At 38.3% G+C, this 21,248-nt stretch overlaps 7 protein-coding genes across 15 annotated transcripts; all 7 read right to left on the reverse strand.

Annotated features, from left to right (window-relative positions):
• Positions 1-302: 302 nt before the first annotated feature.
• On the reverse strand, positions 303-2,256 carry LOC106349432 (D-cysteine desulfhydrase 2, mitochondrial). 3 transcript variants are annotated; one of them, XM_048781208.1, is made up of 7 exons: positions 2,124-2,256; positions 1,777-2,055; positions 1,649-1,701; positions 1,271-1,576; positions 1,076-1,205; positions 841-1,002; positions 303-767 (listed from the first exon to the last, which is right to left on the reverse strand). In XM_048781208.1, exons 2-7 carry the CDS (start codon positions 1,842-1,844, stop codon positions 542-544), a joined length of 945 nt encoding a protein of 314 aa, XP_048637165.1. In that variant the 5' UTR covers positions 1,845-2,055; positions 2,124-2,256; the 3' UTR covers positions 303-541. The 3 variants fall into 3 exon arrangements, with proteins under 3 accessions (XP_048637165.1, XP_013644845.2, XP_013644846.2); XM_013789391.3 differs by having other exon boundaries at positions 1,271-1,596; positions 2,124-2,250; XM_013789392.3 differs by having other exon boundaries at positions 1,659-1,701; positions 2,124-2,217.
• Positions 2,257-3,625: 1,369 nt separating this feature from the next.
• LOC106349430 (ultraviolet-B receptor UVR8) lies at positions 3,626-6,801 on the reverse strand. Of its 2 annotated transcripts, none has more exons than XM_013789387.3 (6): positions 6,377-6,801; positions 5,606-5,864; positions 5,167-5,516; positions 4,671-5,075; positions 4,207-4,591; positions 3,626-4,130 (listed from the first exon to the last, which is right to left on the reverse strand). In XM_013789387.3, exons 2-6 carry the CDS (start codon positions 5,810-5,812, stop codon positions 3,888-3,890), a joined length of 1,590 nt encoding a protein of 529 aa, XP_013644841.2. In that variant the 5' UTR covers positions 5,813-5,864; positions 6,377-6,801; the 3' UTR covers positions 3,626-3,887. The 2 variants fall into 2 exon arrangements, with proteins under 2 accessions (XP_013644841.2, XP_048637166.1); XM_048781209.1 differs by having other exon boundaries at positions 6,345-6,679.
• Positions 6,802-9,043: 2,242 nt separating this feature from the next.
• Positions 9,044-11,324, reverse strand: LOC106349429 (regulator of G-protein signaling 1-like). The gene is given in 10 exon segments (NM_001315965.1): positions 9,044-9,229; positions 9,317-9,438; positions 9,506-9,630; positions 9,713-9,951; positions 10,018-10,298; positions 10,380-10,453; positions 10,527-10,611; positions 10,687-10,750; positions 10,829-10,949; positions 11,245-11,324. Coding segments are annotated over 10 exon segments (1,377 nt in total).
• Positions 11,325-11,750: 426 nt separating this feature from the next.
• On the reverse strand, positions 11,751-13,401 carry LOC106349427. Its single transcript, XM_013789385.3, has 7 exons — positions 13,201-13,401; positions 12,828-13,120; positions 12,698-12,758; positions 12,506-12,630; positions 12,364-12,426; positions 12,162-12,286; positions 11,751-12,053 (listed from the first exon to the last, which is right to left on the reverse strand). The coding sequence occupies exons 1-7, from the start codon at positions 13,265-13,267 to the stop codon at positions 11,906-11,908; spliced, it is 882 nt and encodes a 293-aa protein (XP_013644839.2). The 5' UTR covers positions 13,268-13,401; the 3' UTR covers positions 11,751-11,905.
• Positions 13,402-13,482: 81 nt separating this feature from the next.
• Positions 13,483-15,372, reverse strand: LOC106349426 (probable plastid-lipid-associated protein 4, chloroplastic). Of its 2 annotated transcripts, none has more exons than XM_013789384.3 (6): positions 14,828-15,372; positions 14,628-14,741; positions 14,443-14,538; positions 14,034-14,108; positions 13,856-13,923; positions 13,483-13,764 (listed from the first exon to the last, which is right to left on the reverse strand). In XM_013789384.3, exons 1-6 carry the CDS (start codon positions 15,131-15,133, stop codon positions 13,701-13,703), a joined length of 723 nt encoding a protein of 240 aa, XP_013644838.2. In that variant the 5' UTR covers positions 15,134-15,372; the 3' UTR covers positions 13,483-13,700. The 2 variants fall into 2 exon arrangements, with proteins under 2 accessions (XP_013644838.2, XP_013644837.2); XM_013789383.3 differs by having other exon boundaries at positions 13,483-13,773.
• Positions 15,373-15,985: 613 nt separating this feature from the next.
• Positions 15,986-18,048, reverse strand: LOC106349425 (serine/threonine protein phosphatase 2A 55 kDa regulatory subunit B' delta isoform). Its single transcript, XM_013789382.3, has 2 exons — positions 16,570-18,048; positions 15,986-16,501 (listed from the first exon to the last, which is right to left on the reverse strand). The coding sequence occupies exons 1-2, from the start codon at positions 17,686-17,688 to the stop codon at positions 16,196-16,198; spliced, it is 1,425 nt and encodes a 474-aa protein (XP_013644836.2). The 5' UTR covers positions 17,689-18,048; the 3' UTR covers positions 15,986-16,195.
• A 207-nt stretch (positions 18,049-18,255) lies between these two features.
• LOC106349424 (serine/threonine protein phosphatase 2A 59 kDa regulatory subunit B' eta isoform) lies at positions 18,256-21,248 on the reverse strand. Of its 5 annotated transcripts, none has more exons than XM_013789379.3 (4): positions 21,027-21,247; positions 20,815-20,917; positions 19,504-20,748; positions 18,256-18,969 (listed from the first exon to the last, which is right to left on the reverse strand). In XM_013789379.3, exons 3-4 carry the CDS (start codon positions 20,695-20,697, stop codon positions 18,664-18,666), a joined length of 1,500 nt encoding a protein of 499 aa, XP_013644833.2. In that variant the 5' UTR covers positions 20,698-20,748; positions 20,815-20,917; positions 21,027-21,247; the 3' UTR covers positions 18,256-18,663. The 5 variants fall into 5 exon arrangements, with proteins under 5 accessions (XP_013644833.2, XP_048637168.1, XP_048637169.1 ...); XM_048781211.1 differs by having other exon boundaries at positions 21,075-21,187; XM_048781212.1 differs by having other exon boundaries at positions 19,504-20,917; positions 21,027-21,248.

Here is a 21,248-nt window from a genome sequence, read left to right on the forward strand (position 1 = left end):
AAAATGACTAAAATAGCACCTTTTTGTTTTGAAAATTTTAATTTTTAATTTTTAATTTTTTTAAATTTGAATCCCTAAACTCCATCCTTTAACTTTAATTTCCCTAAATCTAGATTAATTAACTCTTGAGTATAATTACATATTTATCCTTTAATAACACTTGTTTCGATCATTTTCTTCCCTGAAATTTATTTTTGTGAAAATAAACTAAAAATGACTATCTAATGGAATTTCTCTTTTTAATATACATAATTTGAATCTATTTGTAATAAGCTACGATTTGCCTTTTTACGTACGGCACAAACTTAAAATATAAATTTATTTTTATCAAATTTAATATATGTATTTAGTACAAAAAAAATAAAAATAAAAATAAATGTAAGATATGATCGAACCGAACTAGACTCTAACCTGAATAGAATTGCCATAAAACCAAACGAGCCAAAATGGTTTCGGTTAGGTTCGGTTAAAATTTTGGTAAAACCAAACCAAATCTTAGATTTATGGAAGTCTGTCTTGGGAATGGTATGCCTACAACAGCCTAATCGTTCGAGTTAGTGAAGAAAGATTTATATCTTTGAGCAAGACCAAACATCCCAAGAGTGCCTCCAGTGTGAAGCATCACTACAATGCTCGATTCCTCGTCCTCCACAAGCTCTGTTGCCGTCTCCCAAGCAGCTAAAGTATACATGGGATCCACTAAAACACCCGTCTCTTGGGCAATCTTCCGACACATCTCCACTTCTCCTTCCAAGACCTTCCCAAACCTGCAAGAACAAAAGGAAATATAAACCGAAAAGATCACTTATAGTATATCTTCAATAGAGAAAAGAATCATACTTTCTTGGGCGTTGACGTTCTACCCATTTGATCGTATCCAAGCTGCTGCAAACGATAGAGGGAAGAAACTGCCTGGTAAACTCTTCTAACAAGCGAGCTTCATGTCTCTTGTAGTTTTGGAGCGTATCAGCTAACATCACTGCGTTGATCTCCCAGGGAAGCCTGAGAAGAAGAAGTGTAACATGAGCGGGAAAAGAAACAGACACACAAAAAGTCTTTGTGAACAAAACCTAACCCCAAAGACATAGCTGCAACTCCTAACCCCACAGCAGATGTTCCCGTACCAGCATCAACTACAAACTTGACACGACTCTTCTTCCCAAGTAAATGATCTTCTGACAAATACTTCACTAACCGAAACATACCTGCACAGCGACACAAAGCCCTTGTCAACGATAACACTAATCTATAACCAAAGTCTGATGCTTACCGAGTAACGCAAGAGCATCTCCTGCGCCTTCATTAACGATCAAAACCTTTCTAGAAGAAGCAGCTTCTGAACTCGAAAAACCATCCATAGCCTCAAGATCTTTAACCCATAACACAGAACCGTCTTCCCCAGCGACAAGATCAGCGTGAGTTCTCAGCATCTCCTCTCTATTCGCATACTTCGATCTCGGAACATACTCAACGTTTCCATACATAGTTGAAACGAGGTTATAACCAGTCAAAACCTCAGGCTGCTCTCCACGCAGTAGCAGATGTGATCTCACACCTCTCTCAGCACAAGAAACAGCTGTAACAACATAGAAAGAACTGATATTCAAAACATAAACATGTTTAGTTCTCTCAATAAGAAGGTTCTGACTTTTTTTTACCAACAGCAGCTGTGTGTGCGCTTTGACAACCTCCACACGTAACCTAACATTCAAACAAAAATCTCTAAGCATTTTTTTTTCAAAGGACCCAACTGAGAAAGGATAACTAAATTCTCACCAAGTCGGTGACTTTATGATCCTGAAGAAGCGGTAGCAAAGCATCAAGCTTTCTAGCTTTGTTACCATTGACAAGAGGATGCAAAAGATCGTCTCTCAGAATGTAAAAAGACGATCTTTTTTTGGAGACTTCGTCTCCGAGACGTGGACGAGTGTTGTTCAAGAAGGAGAGCTTGCCGATTCCTTGAGTAGAAGAAACGCTGATCTGATGAATTGGAGCTGCGGGACTCTGTAATCCCCACTTCCTATCGAGTAACTTCGACACGGACTCGAGCTCAGCCTATTGACAATATAGTTGCAATTGCAAAATGGGTATTCTCGGAAGTGAATAAAAAACCGAACTTTAACCTGAGAGGAGTGGAAGTGATGGAGGTTTGATTTCGCGTTGACTGCGAAAATGGTTGACCGTTGGACCTTCATTGCCGCTACGCTTCTCTGCAAATTACTCTTATCGGCTAACAGAGTAATTGTGAAAATATTCATACATCCACGCGCGTCTTGTTTCAGAGGATGTGATGGACACGCGCTTTTTGAGACATGTATGGGCCAAGCTTCTCTCACCCGGCCCATATCTAACAACCAATGAGAAAGTTGCTTTTTCTTTACATTTTTTTTTCAAACACTATTTTTTTACTGTAATATTAAAAACACTATATGAATGATTTTACAACTAATAATTCTACTTATTTTATGAAAATTTATATCTAACTACATCATCGTAAATCATTTTTTTAAGATTTTTTTCCTTTTAATTATCCTCGAATATCACTAACCCAAATTTACAAAGATTTATAGATGACGGTTCTACTTTCACCTCTTTCAAACATTTTCTGAATGTCAAAATCGGTTCTATCGTTTTTGGGTACATGCAGATACTGGATTTGTGATACAGATTATAAAACTATATAAAACATAGATACGTATCACATAAGGTTTCATTTTTGTCATGATCTCTGTATCCATGAAAGGGACAAGCAAAATGCTATATTACATCTACAAGATAAAAACATTACAAACTACATTCAATAAAAATGTCAACAATTTCTTAAAATTCACGCATCAAATCAAATCTCGTAAAAAGAAGAACGATCCAACCATCGCAGCAGCTACAAAATAAGCGAATCCAACCGTGGCGGTAGCGTCGTTTCCGGAAGGTGGTTGAGGTGGCGGATAGTTTGCGTTCGAAGAATCGCTTCCCATAGATCCTGCGACTGCTCCGGGAGTAGCAGCTGTAGCTACATTGGTCGGAGCTGTTGCGGGGGCTCCAGAGGTGATCGTCGAGGGCTTATCAACAGCTGAGACAACCACGGCGACAAAGAGGAGGAGGAGGAGCAGAGCTACGTGAAGGCGCGCCATTTTGTTAGTTAAATTAGTTAATTATCCCAAAAGACTCTTTTTTTCCAAATGTTTTATGGTTATTTTCTTTATTTACTTGTGAATTATTTTTTAAAATTGTGTAGTGAAGGATCTTTGTTTATACATTGTTGTTAATCAAAATGCGAAATTTGAGGTTTGCCAAAAAAATATTTAACGGCGTATCTTCTACTCCTAATTTTAGTTTCGCCCCTCTCCCTCTCCTGTCTCAGTTAATGAATATAATTAAACTTGAGTTTAGCCTAAAAATTTATCTTAGATATTTTTTTTAGTTTTAATTTATCTGAAAAGTATAAAAAGCAACGTTGTCAAATGAAAAGAGTAATAAGGTGATCATGTAAAATAATAAAAGTATCAAGTACAAATTTGTAGGGCTCTTGTTAAGCCTAGATTATCTGACTATTTTTGTATGCTTTCCTTATTTCCCTCTACCCTAAACAGTAAACACAGTGATATGGCGTGAACTGCACGGAAACTTTGGTAAACCTTGAGTCTTTTTATACAAATGAAATAGAATCTGAACCTTACAATAAATGGACTAATTGAAATTATTCGACAATTATCAACCTAAAACATGACCCATGAACAATTAGAATAATGTAAGACCCTATACAATGAAATGTTAAGACAAGTTCCTTAACTTATGTTTCCCCCTTTTGTACAAACCCTTCCAAAGTGACCCCATAACATAGTAAACCGCAATTTCCCTGCCTTTTTGTCTGATCTGCCAACAAACCTCTAACTGAGATCGATATTTACTTTTTCAGGAACACACCTTTCTGTCTGGTCACGACCAAGCTCTGCTCCAAGCTGACCCTTATCACCCGCACCAAACGCGAATAGCTTCCCTGACTCCGAGAGCGCAAACGTATGAGCGTTCCAGTATATAGAATTCGTTAGACTAATCTGAACCATCTTCTCCTTCACTTGCTTCAGCGATGTTACTACCGCTGGACTCAACACATTCCCATTTCTATTACCCTAATAACAAAACCCAAACCAAAACATAAAGAGTCAGATACCTTGCAACGCAAGTTTAAAAGAAACAAGTGCTAACCTGTTCATCAGCGGCTATATGGTGACCGAGACTAGCGGATTCGCCACAACCAAACGAGTAAACATCTCCATCTTCCGAGACAACAAAAGTAGTGTAGTCTCCCGTTGCGACATGAACCGCCTTGACATGACTTAGCCCTTCAACGACCTTAGGGACTGATTCACACTCCTCGTTACCGTGTCCTAAGCAACCGTACCTTCCCCAACCCCAAGTACACACTCTTCCGTCTTGACCTACCACCGCCGCATGCCACGCACCAGCTGCAACTACCCTAGGTTGAATGTTCAACGCCTGAAACTGCTCTATAACCCGAGGGAACTTCTCATCAGTCTTTGACCCGTGACCAAGCTTGCCTCCCAAACCACAACCAACCGAGTAAACCGACCTAAAATAAACATCGTATTACATCAGAACCGGTCTAAATTAAATAATTAACCGACAACAGTGTATAAGAAGAAACTCACATGCTGCCGTTTGGTAGACAAGCCAAGGCAAGAAGGTAGCAATAGCCAGCAGCAATCTGCACAACGGGTACATTCTCAAGCGCCCCTAACAAAGGACGAGGCTCGACATCATTAGCCTCGGTTTGGTGTCCGAGTCTACCATCGTTTCCCCAGGAGAATGTATAGACCTTTCCTTCTCGTGAGAGAACAGCAGTAAAGAAGTTTCCAATAGCCGCTTGCACAACGAATATGTTTTTTAAAGATGTTACAAGCTGAGGAGTTGTGACCTCTTTAGAACCTTGCCCTCCGTACTCAGCTTCACCGAAGGAGTCTTTCCCACAGGAGTAAACGTTTCCACTGTCGCTTATTAGCATTGTCCGGCCAGCACCAGCTGCTGCTTGGATGATTCGGATGCCCTGTAATGATCTGCACACAACACACGGTTATTATAACAATTCTCGGTGAAACCATCTTCAGGTTCTCTTTGGTTGTAACACTAACACTCAATGATGTATACCTGATGGGCAAAATGCGAGCTTCTTCATCGGTATGGCCATGACCTAGCTGTCCAGAGTTATTATAACCGAAAGTATAAACTTCTCCTTTCGAAGTGACTGCAATGCTGTGACCAGGACCAGCAACAGCTTGAGACTTCTCTCTTCTACAACACGCTTCACCAGCCAGCAAGAACCTAAGTACAAGTTTCCATGACCCTCCGCATCTACGCTTCATTTCTTCACGTTCTTCTTCATTCATCGGTTTGAAAATCACCCTTTTGTTACACATGTCGAGAGCAGCGAGCTCGGATAGCGATAAGCTACAGTCCGGTGCAAAGTTCGCTGGCTGGCTAAAGAACGAACACGTTGCCTAAAACCACCAACAGCAATAACAGCAAGAAAATATCAAATTCTTGAAATTTTAGTGAAAGGTTAAGAGTTTTAATCGAAAAAGAGAACCTCAAGATTGGCGAGGTCACGAGGATCCAATCTACATTCAGTGAGAACGTGAAGGACAATGGAAGGGTTAGCTGCTAAAGGAAACTCTCCAGGAGTAGTTGAGTCTCCAAAGCATTGGCGTTTTTGCCTCTTCACAGGAGGAGAAGCAGGTTGCTCCGGTATGTTATGATACTGTAGCCCTGGAGTTCCACTCGATGTAGCATCCATCTTTGGACAACACAGATTTATCTACAAATCAAGAATTAAGACAAGACGACACCTGCAAAATAGTACAAAGGAAGCAACTTTATGGGTTATATTATTACAAGGAAAGTTTACTTCTTTTCTTGTTTCTTCTAATCAAGAACAGAGAAAGAATCTGTGAAGAATCAATCAAATCAGACCAGGTCAAGAATGAAAGAAAGAAGGAAACTTGGAAGAGAAGTGTAGTAAAAGAGGATTATTCTATAAGAATGAAAGATGGATCAGATACGGAAGAAGATTAAAAGAAAACTATTTGTCACACGCAAAGGACTTCTCCTTCTCCTCTGCACACGGAAACTCAATTTTTGACCTTTAGCCCAACAAAATCAACACACAAACCCAGAAAAACCAAACCGATCTTAATTAATTAACAGAACAAAAACACATCAGAGAGATAGATATTTGATCATTTACTCAGATTCAAGGAAGTTGTGATTAATTTACATGTTAAGAAATAAAAAGGAGCGAACTTTATGACTACCCATCTGCAACAAACCATTTTCATCATCAATTCGACAAGAATCAAACCTCAGAATTATTCAGACAGCAGAAGTGGCTTTCTTTTGTTTGGTTTTGTTGTCTGATCAGGGTAAAGAAAAACGAACGATCGGAGAATGTTTTTTTCTGGAGAATTGACGATCACAATAACGGAAAGTCTGCAACTTTTGCGTTGAGGAAAGCAAATTGAATGAAGAGGAAAGAAAGATGTGGTGTCTCTTTATGCGGTTTTATAAAGCAATTTAGATCTCTCTCTCTCTCTCTCTGTTACAACATTTTTTTCTGATAAATTGTGATACTCTTATGTGTGTGTATGTGCACATATACGTATAGTTGTGATGGATAACATCATGGGGTGTATATGAATGCATGTATACATAATATACGTGTGCATCCAAAATAGGGGTTGAGTGGTCGAACAAGTTATCCTCATCCAACGGATCTTTATTATTGTTTTAATAGTTGAGAACAAAATGGTTATCACCTAGTTATTAATTAATTGTTAGTATCATAAGTCCTGACATGGTTATCCACTATATTACATGACATCCTCAAAAAAAAAAAAAAATTCCTTGTCCTTTTCTCTGATTCTCTTTGATGAAAAGAACGAAATTAATTTCTTGAATCAAGCTTATAGTTTGAGTTTCATGACTAGTTAATGAAATTGACAATGAATATAACTGGTGTTTTAGTGGTGTTTGAAAATGTGTTAGCTTTTGTTTGTTGTATCTTTATAAACTAAACAGAAGTTGATAAGAAGATGCATATATATGCTTGGAAGCAATGCCAACCTGGCAAATTACAATATAAAGTGCCAGTTATGGCTTCATCGACAAGAATATTCCCATCTGCATTTTATATCGTCTTTTCCAAGTAAAGATAATAATCAAAACAGAACATTGTAGGAAAAGTAGTGATTTGTTCCTGTTGGTTTTATTTGATGTTCATGAATCATGATGATTTTATATGTGAACTTTGAATAAATGTTTGGTAATAATAATAAGAGTGATTTGGAACCTTATAATACTCGGACCAATAATAAAAGCTTGGTAAGTTACAAAAAAAAAAAATAATAATAATAATAAAAGCTTGGTAATGAACTTTCTTCAACTGTGCAAAAACTTTCCCAACATGTACAGAGTGCCATTATCATAAGAATTTATACAAAGCGTCTTGTTCTGAAAATGACTTTAATAATAAAGGGATAAATTTTAAATTTATTCACTTATAACTTTATAATTTGAATTATATATAAACTCATTTGGAACCATATATAAACTAAAAATCTATTTAAATATGAATCTTAAAGATGATTAACCGATAAAATTAAACTACTATATCAATTGAGTTTTCATCTAAAAACAAATTTTTGTTTATGAAGTTCAACAAAAATGTTTTGAAAGTACAATTACTGATTTTTTTAATATCATCATTTAAAAGCAACACCTCAGTTCCCATAACTTCTTAAATATAACAAATATATGTTGTAGAAATTTTATTAAAGCATTAGGATGCGTTCATATATTATTAAGCTAGCAATGTTTTTGTATTCTCGAAATATTAAGTTTTTGGGTGTTTGTTTTAGAATGCAAAAAAAAAAAGTAAGTAAATAATTATATATTATTTAACAACTATTCAATTAACTAGTTAGGTGAAACGTAAACTGATAAAGATTCCATTCGATATTACTCCTATAAACTATCTTGACAAGAACATCATCAAGGGTTGCAATCGACGAGACTCAATAATTGCCACATATATTTGAGTATTTGACCAAAACCTTGTTGTAGCCACTAGCCGGCACACACACAGAAAGAACTTCTTTGGGAAATAATTTTCATATTCTATCAGATGAGAATCATTAAAATTTAGAAAGAGCCACCATAACAATTAACTATTACCTTATATAGGAACTACTTATCATCTCAAACCATAGTTAAAAACTTTTTTTTTGCGTTGACAAGACTCTTTACCTATAAATAAATGTCGTGTGTTTTATTTACCGAAACCAGTTTTGATACAATCAAATGAGATAATCTCATATACATGCCTAAGTGGGAAGATATTTGATCCGCTTCCCACCTTATCGTTTTAAACTTTTACTCTTTTAGAGTAAGGTTGAATTCTCCCTCTTATGAAAAAACTTATTTTTCTGGGTTGGGTTCTGAATGTGTAAGTGAACGTGTTAAGATGTTAGTGCCACGTGAAACAAATGTGGTATGGGATGTCCGAAGGTGTGATGCAAACATCATCATCATCAATATCATACATCCTATTTTTTAGATACTTTTATTTGACAAAGTGAGTCATTTGTACCTTTTTCCTACTGATATTTAGAGACAAAAATGCAGTAAATTTGGTAGTTTTTCCAGACATTAATTAGTAAGTTTCCATAATTTTATCCCGGTACAAACATTCAAACCAAATCAAAACATGAACCGGACATTCTCTTTCAGTCTGGTATATATTATATAACAAGAGTGAGAGAAACAGACATGTACAATAAATGTGAAAGGAGAGATTATATATTTGACTAGATTGCTATAAACATCATGTATGTTGAAGACGTGGTTCAAGTACCGGTTGCTATAAGATGTTGTAAATATGTTGAAGACGTGGTTTATGGACAAAAAAATTGCTATAAACATCAAAATACGGTATGTTTAAAAAGGCAGTTTAGGTTCTGGTTAAGATTCCTTAACCGGGACTAGTGCACCTGGAAGTGGGGGGACTCTTTGACAAATGTTCTTGATAGAAAGGATCATCAGAGCCTTGAACTGAACTTATCCTTGGAGGAGAGAAACTCCATCCTTCCTTATCGCAGCTTTCTTCTTCCTTGAACTTGATGAAGTAGATAGATGACCAGTAATCTCTCAACAAGTTCTTCAAATATCATCATCAAAGACAATGAGAACCAAGAGAAAAAGCTTTTTGAAGGCGAAAGAGAGTGAAAAAGAGATGATATCTTACCATCTTGATCAATTGCATCACTTCGTTTAATGCGTTCTTGAAGAGATCAGGGTGAGTTAGATCTTGAGTGGTTAAGATCTCTTGCCTGGTTCTATGTGATACGTTCACTTCCATTTCCCCTCCTGCGTTTTAAAGAGCAACACTTAAAACCGGTTCATGAAGAAAGAAGATGGATGTTAGATACTAAACCTGCGACGATGAACTTCTCCATGATATGTCGAGCCATGTAGATTCTCCTTATCGAATCACCTTCAGGTATTTTACCATGTTCATACACTTCCTCATAGAAATGCAACGTTTCTCCAGCGTAGCAGCTAACAAGATCACAACTTCATATCAAAACGTCTAAAGCAGGGGATGAACAATGAAAGGTAAAGACATCAAACACAGTAGTACCTATCCGCAAACTCCATAAGAGATTGGCGAAATCTTTTATTGAGAAGAAGCTTATCAAGCGGCTCATTAGGATCAACAGGTCGAAACTCCTCCTTTCGAAACAACAAACCGCTATCAGGTATCCCTAGAGCTAAACTCATTCTTTGAAACTCAAAGTTGTCTTTCTTCTTAAGGCTGATTTGCGAGAGAAGAGGTTGGTTGCTCGAGATGGAGAAGAAGACAACCACAAGAACCCCACCCTGTAAAACAAAACAAATACTTTTTCAACTGATGACAAGCAGAGAGTCTTGGTTAGAGCTTCATACCGTGACTAGAAGCACAAATCTTGAAGCGACTTGAAGCCAAGAGATTTCTGTGAGAATCTCATTCAACACAAACGCTGTCACCCATATAACAACTGAAAGAGCTGAGACGAGAATCCCTTTCCAGAGATCTTTAAGCTCGTCAAAACGAAACTCCACGTGACGGACGGCTCTTGTGAATGCAACTAAAGCAAGGACGTAAAGAGCATGGAGGCCTGCAACTGGGAAAGTCCATTGAAGACCCAAGTGGCATTCATTGCTGAGAGGCTTTCTTGCATGGATTACTAAAAAACCAAAACCAAAGCATTATAACCAATAACTTTTGCAAAGTAGAGAACAATAAAGTTGCAAAGAGAGGCGTTTACTTGCAGCTCCAAAGATCCATGGCAACAAAACAAGGGGGAGAAAGACGTATGACTTTACAGGTGGTAGACGTTTCCTACATTACAAACAAACATAAAACTAAATAGCAAGAAACACCACAGATCATGTTTTAAGTATAATATCCTTACTTGACGAATATGAAGTAGAGTTGAAAGGCCTGAGTGATACGGCAGCTCATGAGCAAACCGAATCCAAGTGGTCCTTCCACCCACACTGAAACCAAACATTACATTAATCACAATTGTACAAAAGACACGATGATGTGAGATCTGGTTTCAGAACAAGAACCTGCCCAAAGATAGCAATAGCGCTGCCAATGTTGCGACTTGAACTGAAGCAGATTAACTGACATCTGAAAAAAAAAAAAAAAAAAAACAAGAGTCAGTTTCATACTAGAGAATAATCCATCATCATCATCAAGTTGACTAACCACAATGGAGAAGAGGAGGTTGAAGCTGGAGAAGACTTGAATGACAGGGATCCAGAAACTGCTACTGTTAGTACGAGGAGCCTTGTGTATCAAACATGGTAACACCGATCGAGATAAAAGCCTGATTTAATTAAAAACAAAAAAAATCCATCAGATATACATTCAAGATAAAGATTTCACTAAAATCGCCATTAAATGATCTTTTCGAACTTCAAAATCAAGTTGAAAAGAGAAGCGAAAGGTAGATCCTTTGGGACATACTATAACAAAGTAAATCCAGAGAGACATAACATCAAACAGTTGCAAGAGAATTGATAAACAGTTAACAAGTAAAGTCAGTAAACGAACAAAAAAAAGAAAACAGATCTTCAGAACTAAGAGCTGGAAAACCGAAAGAAGAAGAGAGAGAGGCATACACGAAGAAGCAGATAACAGCTATGACAACGGCGAAGTAATCGCTAGGACAACCTCCTTGTTTAGCGCATCCACTCCCCATCTTTCTCTGCTTGCATATCTCTTGAGATTTTGTTTTGTTTAGTTTCAAAGCTTTGTTGCTTTAATGTCAAGTTAAAGTGTGAAGCCAAATCCAATAAAGAAGTTTCATTTAACTTTAAAAAGAATGATTCAGCAAGTCGCTGAAGGACGTCTCTGTCTCTGTATCTCCATTGTTCATCGCGTACTGACTTTTTTGACCACCAAACACCTTCCTCTTCCTGTTTTCAGTTTTCTTTCATTTAAATTAAAAAAAATAGTTTCTGGCTTTCTGCAAACTAATTAAGCATCATTAACACTAATTAAGATAATTAAGAAGGAATATATTTCTTAACAACAGTGGAAAAATACAATATCTTATGAACAAGACTTTCATTGTTTTTTTTTTAATAGAGATTTGATGATTGGTTCTCCAACTTTACACGTCATAAATTTATAAATATTTTTCTCATTTTGTCTTCTTGTGATGTGACAGTGACACTAAAATTGCAGTAAAGCACCCTATACTATAAATATTTCACAAAACGACCCATAAAAGTGTAAGCTTTTTAAATTAAACCCCATTTATAAATCTAATTTAAGCTTTCACTCCATTGACTTGAGCTTGGAACTACTACTATAACGCCACAGCAAGCCTCCGACCAAATTGTTGAGTGCATGAGAAGCCATCGGAACGACAAGACTCGACGACAGAACCGCTGCGTAACCGTATACTATACCCACAACCGACGCCCTGAGAAATTCACAAGACCATAGAATTCAATAGCTGAACCGGAAATGTAACAAAGAGATGCAAGAACATGTGAAGACAATCAAAGAAGGATGATAAAATATGGTTTACCAAGCCGCAAAGGAGTACTTTCTTCCGCTACCAAGATGAAGTAAACCGAAGATGAGTCCAACTCCAACAATGCTGACCCAACTGGTTCCAAACAAAGGCATCAACGCACCTCTAAACAGCATCTCCTGTCAACAATATCAAATATGAACTTTGACTATTAAAAGGAGAAAACTTTTTTCGTGTGTTGTATCTTTGATTGTACCTCGCTAAGTCCAGGTAAAGTAGCAACAACAAGGTAATCTAGAGGTTCCAGCGAAGTAAGGATCTGCAAGTTATAAATCCAAATGAGTCAGTAAAGCTCTAGAGAACCTTAAGAATGTTACTACGGTTCCCTATGTTTTCACCTGTTGGTTTGCTGCTTCACTTGAGTCAGCAAAATCTGGCCAAGACTTTAGTAGCAAGAACCTGCTTGATGATATCAACACAACGGTTCCAGCAATTAAACCGAGATGCCAAGTTTCAAAACCAACTGCAAGAAAAATCAGACAAATCTTTAAAAATTTATTACACCACATAAGCCAAGTTCAAGATGTTACATGGTATTTCTGAAGAGCAGTCTGGGATTGGTAACCCTTCAGTCGACGCAACATGAGACGCCTGAGAATAGAAACAGAATCACTTAGTTAAATCACAAAAAAAAAAAAACTTTTCAAAGGATTAACTCACCTTCCTGATGACAAGGCCTAATGTAGCCATTAAACCGGAAGTTACGGTGCAAGCTTGAAGCACTTTGTCTCGAGGAGCAGCAACAACAACATTGATGGAGTCCTTTGAAGTAGAAGTGTCATCAACTTGAGCTATTACTTCTTCTCCTTTATCTGTTTCAGTAACACTTCTTCTGGCTATGTCTTTACCTTGTTGAGACTCTCTTCTTTGTTTCTTACGCGATTTACGACTCGAAGAGGCTCTTACATCAAACTTGACTGCTCCAGCATCATATAGCTTAGGATTCGGACCAACTGATTAAACCAAAGATTCAGTGTCTCCGTTGTATAAATTGGATTTGAATCAGATCGAGTAAGGAGTCTAACTCACCTACCTGGACGAAGGAGATGAAGAGAAGTTGAAGCTCCTCTGCTCCAAGATTGCAGAGCGATGAAACCCATCGGAGATTTTCGTCTGTGTGTCTTCAAGTATGTTGCTTCCGATTCATAGAGACTCTGTTTCCAAAGCAAGCAAAGGAAGAGCGCTTTACGACAAACTCTTAAACGAAAGGTCTGCGTCTTCCGGCCTTGTACGGCGTCGTTTGTATGTTGTCACATCTTAAAGCTCAAGCTCATTTATTACATTTCAATCCATTTTTAACAAGAGACACAACCGATTTCAAAGTTTTGAGCTTCTCATCTGATTACAATTACAAAATTAAAATTGAGACAAGAGCTCGTCTCTTTTCCTTTCTTTTCTTTTTAGCTCTTATTAGACTTTATGTTTGTAGAAGAATAAACATTCATCTATACATATGATGATGAAGAGAAACAGAACAAGCGATGTGGGGTGGGGTATGTATGTTTGTATGATGGGCTTGGAACCATTTTGGCTTCAGAGAGGGATTCGGTAAGTGGGATCAAACATCTTCAATATAAACAAGTTTCCCTTGTCACCCCTTGATAGCCTTGCACAGAAACACAACATTGTTTTTAAGATTCAAAACGTTTTGTATATTTTTGTTCACAATACTATTATTCACAACTAACCGTAGTTCCTCGTCCACATAGGTAATCTCTAGTTCACCACGTGCGGTATCAGGTGCATTTACAGGAATCTGCCCAGCAAAAGACCATTCAGACCATCATTAACCCAGTTTGAATCAGTACATTGGGTTCTCTTGTAATATTATAGCAAAGAAGGAGTTTCAGTTTCAGTGTAACTTACAAAGCCGAGAATTTTAAACACTTTGAGCTGCACAGCGACCTTCCTTGAATTGAGGGGTCTTATGTCTCCAGTTACCTACAAATACAAAAGATTTTGTTTTGCTAAATAGATAAGACTCATTTTACAAATTCTGCAAAAAGACACCCACCCACTCATACAATATACAAAACAAACGTTGTTTGCTAAGTTTGTTTTTAATCATTTGTTCTTGCGTACTCAGCCGTTCTCAATCCTAGATTTACAGGATCTATGAAACTTTTTGTACTAAATCTTCGATATTGATATGACAATGGATAAATATCAACAGGCTACCATATCAACAGAAAACAAGAAAAGCTTAGTATATTGGTCTAGCACAATGTGGAGAGCTATTAGTGCAAATGGTCACAAAAGGGTTTGAAAGATTTACCGAGTTGAAGAAAGGCCAAGTCTCCATGTTCTGAACCTTGAGTGTATCCACATTGATAGACTGGTAGTTTGTTATCGATCTCAAGAACTTTGGTTTCTGTTTTGCATTTTAAAGATAAAGACAATGACACAACAAACCCAATTAAAAAACACAAGACACCAAACAACAACAGGACAAGGTCTAACCTTAGCCTGAAGAATAGAAGCAGAGGTTGTGTAAATGAGCTCCCATTTCCCATTGAGCAAATCAGATTTCAAAGGCTCCTTGGTTGGATTCACTGCTTCCACTTTACGCGCCAACTGTCTCCCACACAAACAAAACTCGTGTATGTTAGTTTAGATCTCAAGTGGCTCCAACTATCTGCAACAAGAAAGAGAAATGGAACCTGATCAATCCGAAGCTGGTCATCAGGAGAAGCGATGGCGCCACGTTCGAGAGGCTCAATGGCTTCGAGAAGATCTTGCTTCAGCTGCTTCTGCTTCTCCGCTCGACCGTTTCTCGTTAGAAACGCCGGAGGAAAGCTGAAAACCGCTTGGACTCTCAACCTCTCTCTACCACTTTTTCGAACGCTCTGTAACTTTCCCGGAACGGAGAAGCCACTGTCCAACTTCACAAGACTCCCGGAAAGATTACATCCGGTGGTCGGAGACATCGGAACTACTCCAGTGTTTAGGCACGAAGTCAAAGCCATTAAAACTTTTCACCTTGACAAGCTTCACTTCTACAAGATGAAGAAGATGACGACGATGATGAAATAATTTTCTTTGATTAATTTATATAATACGAATATTATAACATCAAAGAGGTAAGTTCCTGACACAGGGAGAGAAAAAGAAAAGATCTTTGTTCTGTCATTTGCCATGGAACACATGAGATAAGATTTTTTTTTTCTCTCTCTCTCCACTGAAACGAGAGGCCCTCGGTGTTTCCGACCCAACACGACGTCGTTTTGAAACACTAGTTAAAAAGGATAGCTTTGCCTCTTTCTTCATATTGTCTAAAGCCGTTAGGTATTTGCATTTCTGCTTGTTTATATTAAATCAAGTAACAATGAAAACGTTTTCAACTGTTAAAATTTTAAAATGATACAAATGAATGAATAGTTGAATACATGGTTTATTAGACTACAGGAAACTATCGAGTACATAGTTACATGAAGGAACTGAACTGAGTACTTAAACTGCTTACCTGGCAGAAGGAGGCTGTCTACACACTGACTACAAGCTGCTCTAGACAAGGGTCTCTTGCGGCTTTTTGAAGCTAACATTGGTTCGTTACCAGATGAATTTGTTTCCTTTGTAGTGTATATATATATATTTTCTTTTCAGTTTTTTTTTTTGGAGCTGTTCTTTTTATAGGTATTACCAGAAGGAGATCACAGTTGGTTGGCATGTGAAATGGTTGAGGAGGTGATCTAAAAAAAGGAGGGTTCTAGTTTATAAGTTCTTTGATGTCCTTGGAGATCACATCAACTCTCTCAGATGACTGTTTTCATGAAATCTTCGAGCAAGAGTCATCTCTTTCACTGCGTCTTTCAGACCAATAGAAAACTCGTGTTTTCATATAAAGACGTTTACATGAACAAAAGTATACAGACAGACAAATCAAGAACTGAAAGAAGACAAACAATAGACCTGAACCAAGCAAGCGAAAGTAAACTGTATATACCTTTCAGGCTTTAAAAAACAAATTACAAAACATAAACCAATTTTACCTTTTTTGTATAGCGTAAAAAGTTCAGAACATAAACTCTTTACTTCGCCATTGAAGCAACAATCTCCTCTAGCTGTCTCCATGTCTCCCCATTCTTCTTCTTGTTATCCTCCGCATTTTGCTGATCTTCTTGAAACTTGCGCAAACACTCTTCAAACAGTTCCGGATTTGTATCAGACAAAACCTTAAGTACATTCTCAGTCAAGTTCTTCACAGCCTGATTCCAATGGCTACTACCGTTCTTCTCCAGAGCAGGAAACACTATCGGTAGAATGATTCTACTGTTATGTCTCACCAAGTTACTCACATGATCATTGTTCCACAAGTATAGTGCCCGTTCCGCTACCTAAACAAGTACACAAGCAGTGAAACTCATGAACCATTCAAGACTTAACAAAGTAAAGATTCTCTGACCTGAAAGTGAGAGCTGCTCAAGCACTGAGCAATCTGGCGACAGAGAGGAATCATACAACGTTCAAACTCCGTTAACTGAGTCGCTTCCAAAATCTCCTCCAACTCATTCAAGAACATGATCTCTTTGGAGCTATTAGTAACAGGCCAGTACTTCAACAGCCCTTTGATAACAGTATCAGCGAGCTTAGAGTCTTTCTCAACGAACTGTATGACGCAGTAAGAAAGCTGCTGGTGGTAATTAGGCAAGCATTTGAGTTTGTGCAGAGGAACCAAGACTCTAGTGAGGAAGAGCTTGTGTTCCTCCTTGAGAGGCAAAGCGAAACCGTTGATGATTGATCCCAACACTTCGAGAAACTCGGCGATTCCAGAGTGTTTCCCTGTCTCCAATATGAAATCATACAAGATGTTGTTCATGGTCTTCCTGATGAAGGGACGGTGGACCATGAACCTCCCGTAGATACGGTGGAGTATAGTTTTGAGATACTCTCTTTCTCTAGGATCTTCGGAGTCGAACAAGTCCAAGAGCTTGAGGACGAATGTATGATCAATATATTTCTTGGATATCTTGGCGTCTGTGTTGGGAGATGCAACGACTCTTAGGAGAAACTCGTAAACGATCTGCAAGTGAGGCCAAGAAGGGTTTAGAGATCCTTCTTCTTGCTCTTCCAAGTCTCCTGCTTCTGGAGTTTTGTTCTTCCATTGTTGTTGGTGAGGATTACTAAAGAGATTGGCTGAAACCATCCTTGTAGCTTCTTGGATAACTGGTTCAGGGAACTTGCCGTTCCCTGAAGAGATGACATAGTCCACAACTTCGAGAAGTGTTTGCCGTTTGATCTCTTTCTCCTTGAGGTTTCTTTGAGGCTCGGCGGCGAAGTCAAACACTACGCAGCATAACCTAAGCTTCTTGAGAAAGAGCTCCTGCTTCTCGGAGATGGAAACATCTTTCAACCTTGGCAAGACATCAACGGAAAGAGAAGCAAGATTGTCTCCATTTGATGATGCTCTCTGGCTTGAAACTTCTTGGTTGTTGTTGTTGTCTGGAGCTTGGGACTCACCATTATCCCAAAACTTAGCAGAAGAAGGTTTCTTAGGAAGCTTCCCAAGTATTTGCTTAAACATCTTCCCAAGTCAAAACTTTCAGCTGTAGAGAGAGTCAGATCAGATATTCTCAAGTTTCCATTAACTAACTTTAAAGCAAAGTCAGATCTCAGAAACTAGAAGAAGTATACTTTACTACTCCTAAGTCATCTCTCACCACGCATAAAAAAAACGATTTGATTTAGTCATCCAGAGACCAAGCAAAAGCAGAGCAAAAACAAGATCTGAATCATATAACGAAGCAGAAGAACCAAGAAGAAGGGTTTAGCTTTTCATGGCTATTGCTTCGTTGGCATGAGGAGAGAGAGAGAAAAGGAAATGGATAAAGATTAGGGCCCAACGATTAGACGACTAGAGAGAGAGATAAAAAAAGAAAGGATGGTGACTGAGAGAAGACAGAATGACCAGAGAAAAAAAATTTCACTGTCTGAAACAGGGAACAGCATGTCGACAACGTTTTTAAGTCATAAACCAATGCAAGTAATAAGAGAGATTTAAAATCCAATGACTGAAACCAAATCTAGATCATGCAATTAGAGTTCCAAGACTTGTTGGAGTTAGTAAAACAGATCCACAAACCCCCAAAAAAACTGAAACCAAAGACTGCTTTTTAAATAAAAAAAATATACAAGTGAAAGGGAAAAAGTATTTAATACAAACAACAAGCTGATTCTTGTGGCAAACTCCTAACGCTGCAATTTTGCAGATATCATCAGAAGGAGAAGTTAAAATGAATCAGAGACAGTCTCAGGAAAAGAGTAACAGAGATGTGACAAATATAGCAAATGAAGAAGAAAAAAAACATTAACAAGCTTCAAAGAAGAAATCAAAACGGGAACAATCTTACATATTGACTTTCAAGAAGAGGCCACTTTTCTTCAATGCTTCTCCTGAATTTGATATCAGAAGTATCTGAAGAACATACCACACTCCAGTGGATAACACACGAAAAGCTCTCTCTCTCTTTTTTTTTCCTTCTTTACAGCTCTTCTAACCTCATGAAGCCTTACGCATCCCAACTTCTTCCAAACGTCTCCAAGTGGCTTCGCGTTTTGCCTTGGTTTCACCTTCCTTTGATTCATCTTCTTTGAACTTAGCTAGGCATTCCTTGAACAACTCAGGGTCAAGGTCGCTAAATATCTTCCGGACGTTTAGTGTCAAGCTGTGAACAGCTTGGTTCCAATGCTTCTGCGCGTTTCTCTCCAGCGCAGGGAATATAATTGGTAGAATGACTTTGCGGCTCTGCATTATCAGATTCTCTATGTGATTGTTGTTCCATAAGAATAAAGCTCTCTCTGCAACCTGCACACACAAAAAAATAAACAGATGAAGAAATATTAATTATATATATAACATAACTAAATTTATATATTTATAGTTGAAAAATCTGTTAAAAGTATCCGAAAATATTCGAAAAAAATTAATTACTATAAAGTATCCTAACTACCTGAAACTATCCGGATGTTTTTATCTAAATTATCCAAAGTAATCCGAAATATCCAAGGTTTTTATTCGAATCATCCCAATTATTCGATATTTTACCCAAAATACCTGATAGCCCGAACTATCCGAAATAACCAAACCTGAACAGAACCAAATGAAAACCAATTTTTTCCGGGTGTTTTCAGGTTCCTAGTTTTACTATCCAAACCGAACCCGAGATTACCCGAACTGAAAATGGGTCATGTAGTAAATGGATTCTCTAGCCTCCTGCCGAAATACCCGAACCGATACCCAAAATAACCAGGTCTAGGCTCAACCAACAGCAGGAGAGAGGGTGTTTTTCAGAAAATGTCAAAAGCAAATGTGAGAAAACATAGAGAGTTGAATAGGTACCTGAAAATGCAGACTGTTCAAGCATCGAGCTATCTGGCGAAACAGTGGAACCATGCACCTTTGGAACTCTGGTGGCTGCGTTGCTTCAAGTACTTCCTCCAACTCATTGAGAAACATGACTTCTTTGGAACTGTTCGTCACGGGCCAGTACTTCAGCAACCCTCTAATAACCGTATCAGCGAGTTTGCAATCCTTTTCCACAAACTGCGTGATACAGTAAGACAGCTGCTGATGATACATCTGCAAGCACTTCGGTTTGTGGAGAGGTATCAGAACCCGGACGAGGAACACTTTGTGCTCGTCTTTCAAAGGAAGAGCAAACCCGTTGATGATGCTCCCCAAGATCTCGAGAAACTCAGCGATCCCGTTGTGTTTCTCTGTCTCGAATACAAACCGGTAGAAGATGTTGTTTATGGACTTTCTGATGAAAGGACGGTGCACCATGAACTTACCGTAGATCCGGTGGAGGATGGTTTTGAGGCAGTCCCTCTCTCTAGGATCCTCTGAGTCGAACAAGTCTAGTAACCGCAGGACGAAGGATTGGTCTACGTATCTTTTAGCCAGCTTGGTGTCAGTGTCAGGGGAAGCAACAAACCTCAAGAAAAGCTCGTACACTAGCTGCAAATGAGGCCAGGCGAGATCCATGGAAGGCTCTTCCTCCTCTAAGTCTAAGGCGTCTATGACTTTGTTCTCACGTGGCTGAGGGTTTAGCGTTCTGAATATGTTGGCAGAGACCATGCGTACCACTTCTTGAATACTCACTTCGCTGAACTTGCCGTTAGCGGAGTTCACGTAGTCCACAAGCTCAAGCAATGTCTGCCTCTTGATATCTTTCTCCTTGATGTTCTTTGTAGGGTCTGTGAAATCAAACACTACACGGCATAAGTTCAGCTTCTTTATGAAGAGGTTTTGCTTTTCGGTGTTGGGTACGTCTTTGAAACTCGGCAGTGCTTCATAAGGAGTGAAGACTCCTCCATTGGTGTTAGTGTTGGTGTTTCCAGCGGATCTCCCACCTGAAGGAGCGTTCTTGGTGTGAGAGTTGGCTGACTTTCCATGGCCATTGTCAGTGCTTTTGGAAGTGGAAGCATGAGAGGATGAAGAGGAATGACCACCACCGTGTTCACGTCCACGATGGTGATGATGATCGTTCTTTGAAGACTTTTTGGGAAGCTTACTCAGAATCTGTTTCCACATAGCTTTTTATAACTCAACAACAGAACTCATCCCACATAACAACAACAAGACCTATAAGAACCAAATCCATCAGAACTCAAAAACTAGATCAAGCCTAACAGAATCAAACCAACGAACCTGTAAATTTCAAGAGAAATCTCCAAAAGTCACGACCTTTTGTACGAAATCCAAATAAAAATTCAAACTTTCGGCGAATCCGATTCTGTGTACAAGAGGGAAGCTACACATACATTCCCCACAAACAAACAAACAGAGACAAATGAATTTAGAAAGAAGCGATGAAGGTCAACAGAGGAAATACCCAGATGAGAAAGAGAAAAAGCGATTACAACGATGATGATGATGATGATGATGATAACATTCAAACTTGTTCGGACCTGTTTTGTTTTCGTTCGTTGTTCTTTGTTGACTTGATGAAATTTTTTTATTTTTATTTTCTGGGTTATATTCTCTCGTTCGTTCCCCTTTCCTTTTGCAAGTATGAATTTCTTTTTTTTCTTTCTCAAAGCTATGAATTTTCTTGCTTTATTTTAAATTTTTGCTCTTTTTTC

Source organism: Brassica napus, chromosome A6 (assembly GCF_020379485.1).
Source record: "Brassica napus cultivar Da-Ae chromosome A6, Da-Ae, whole genome shotgun sequence".
In the NCBI taxonomy this organism is placed as follows: domain Eukaryota; kingdom Viridiplantae; phylum Streptophyta; class Magnoliopsida; order Brassicales; family Brassicaceae; genus Brassica; species Brassica napus.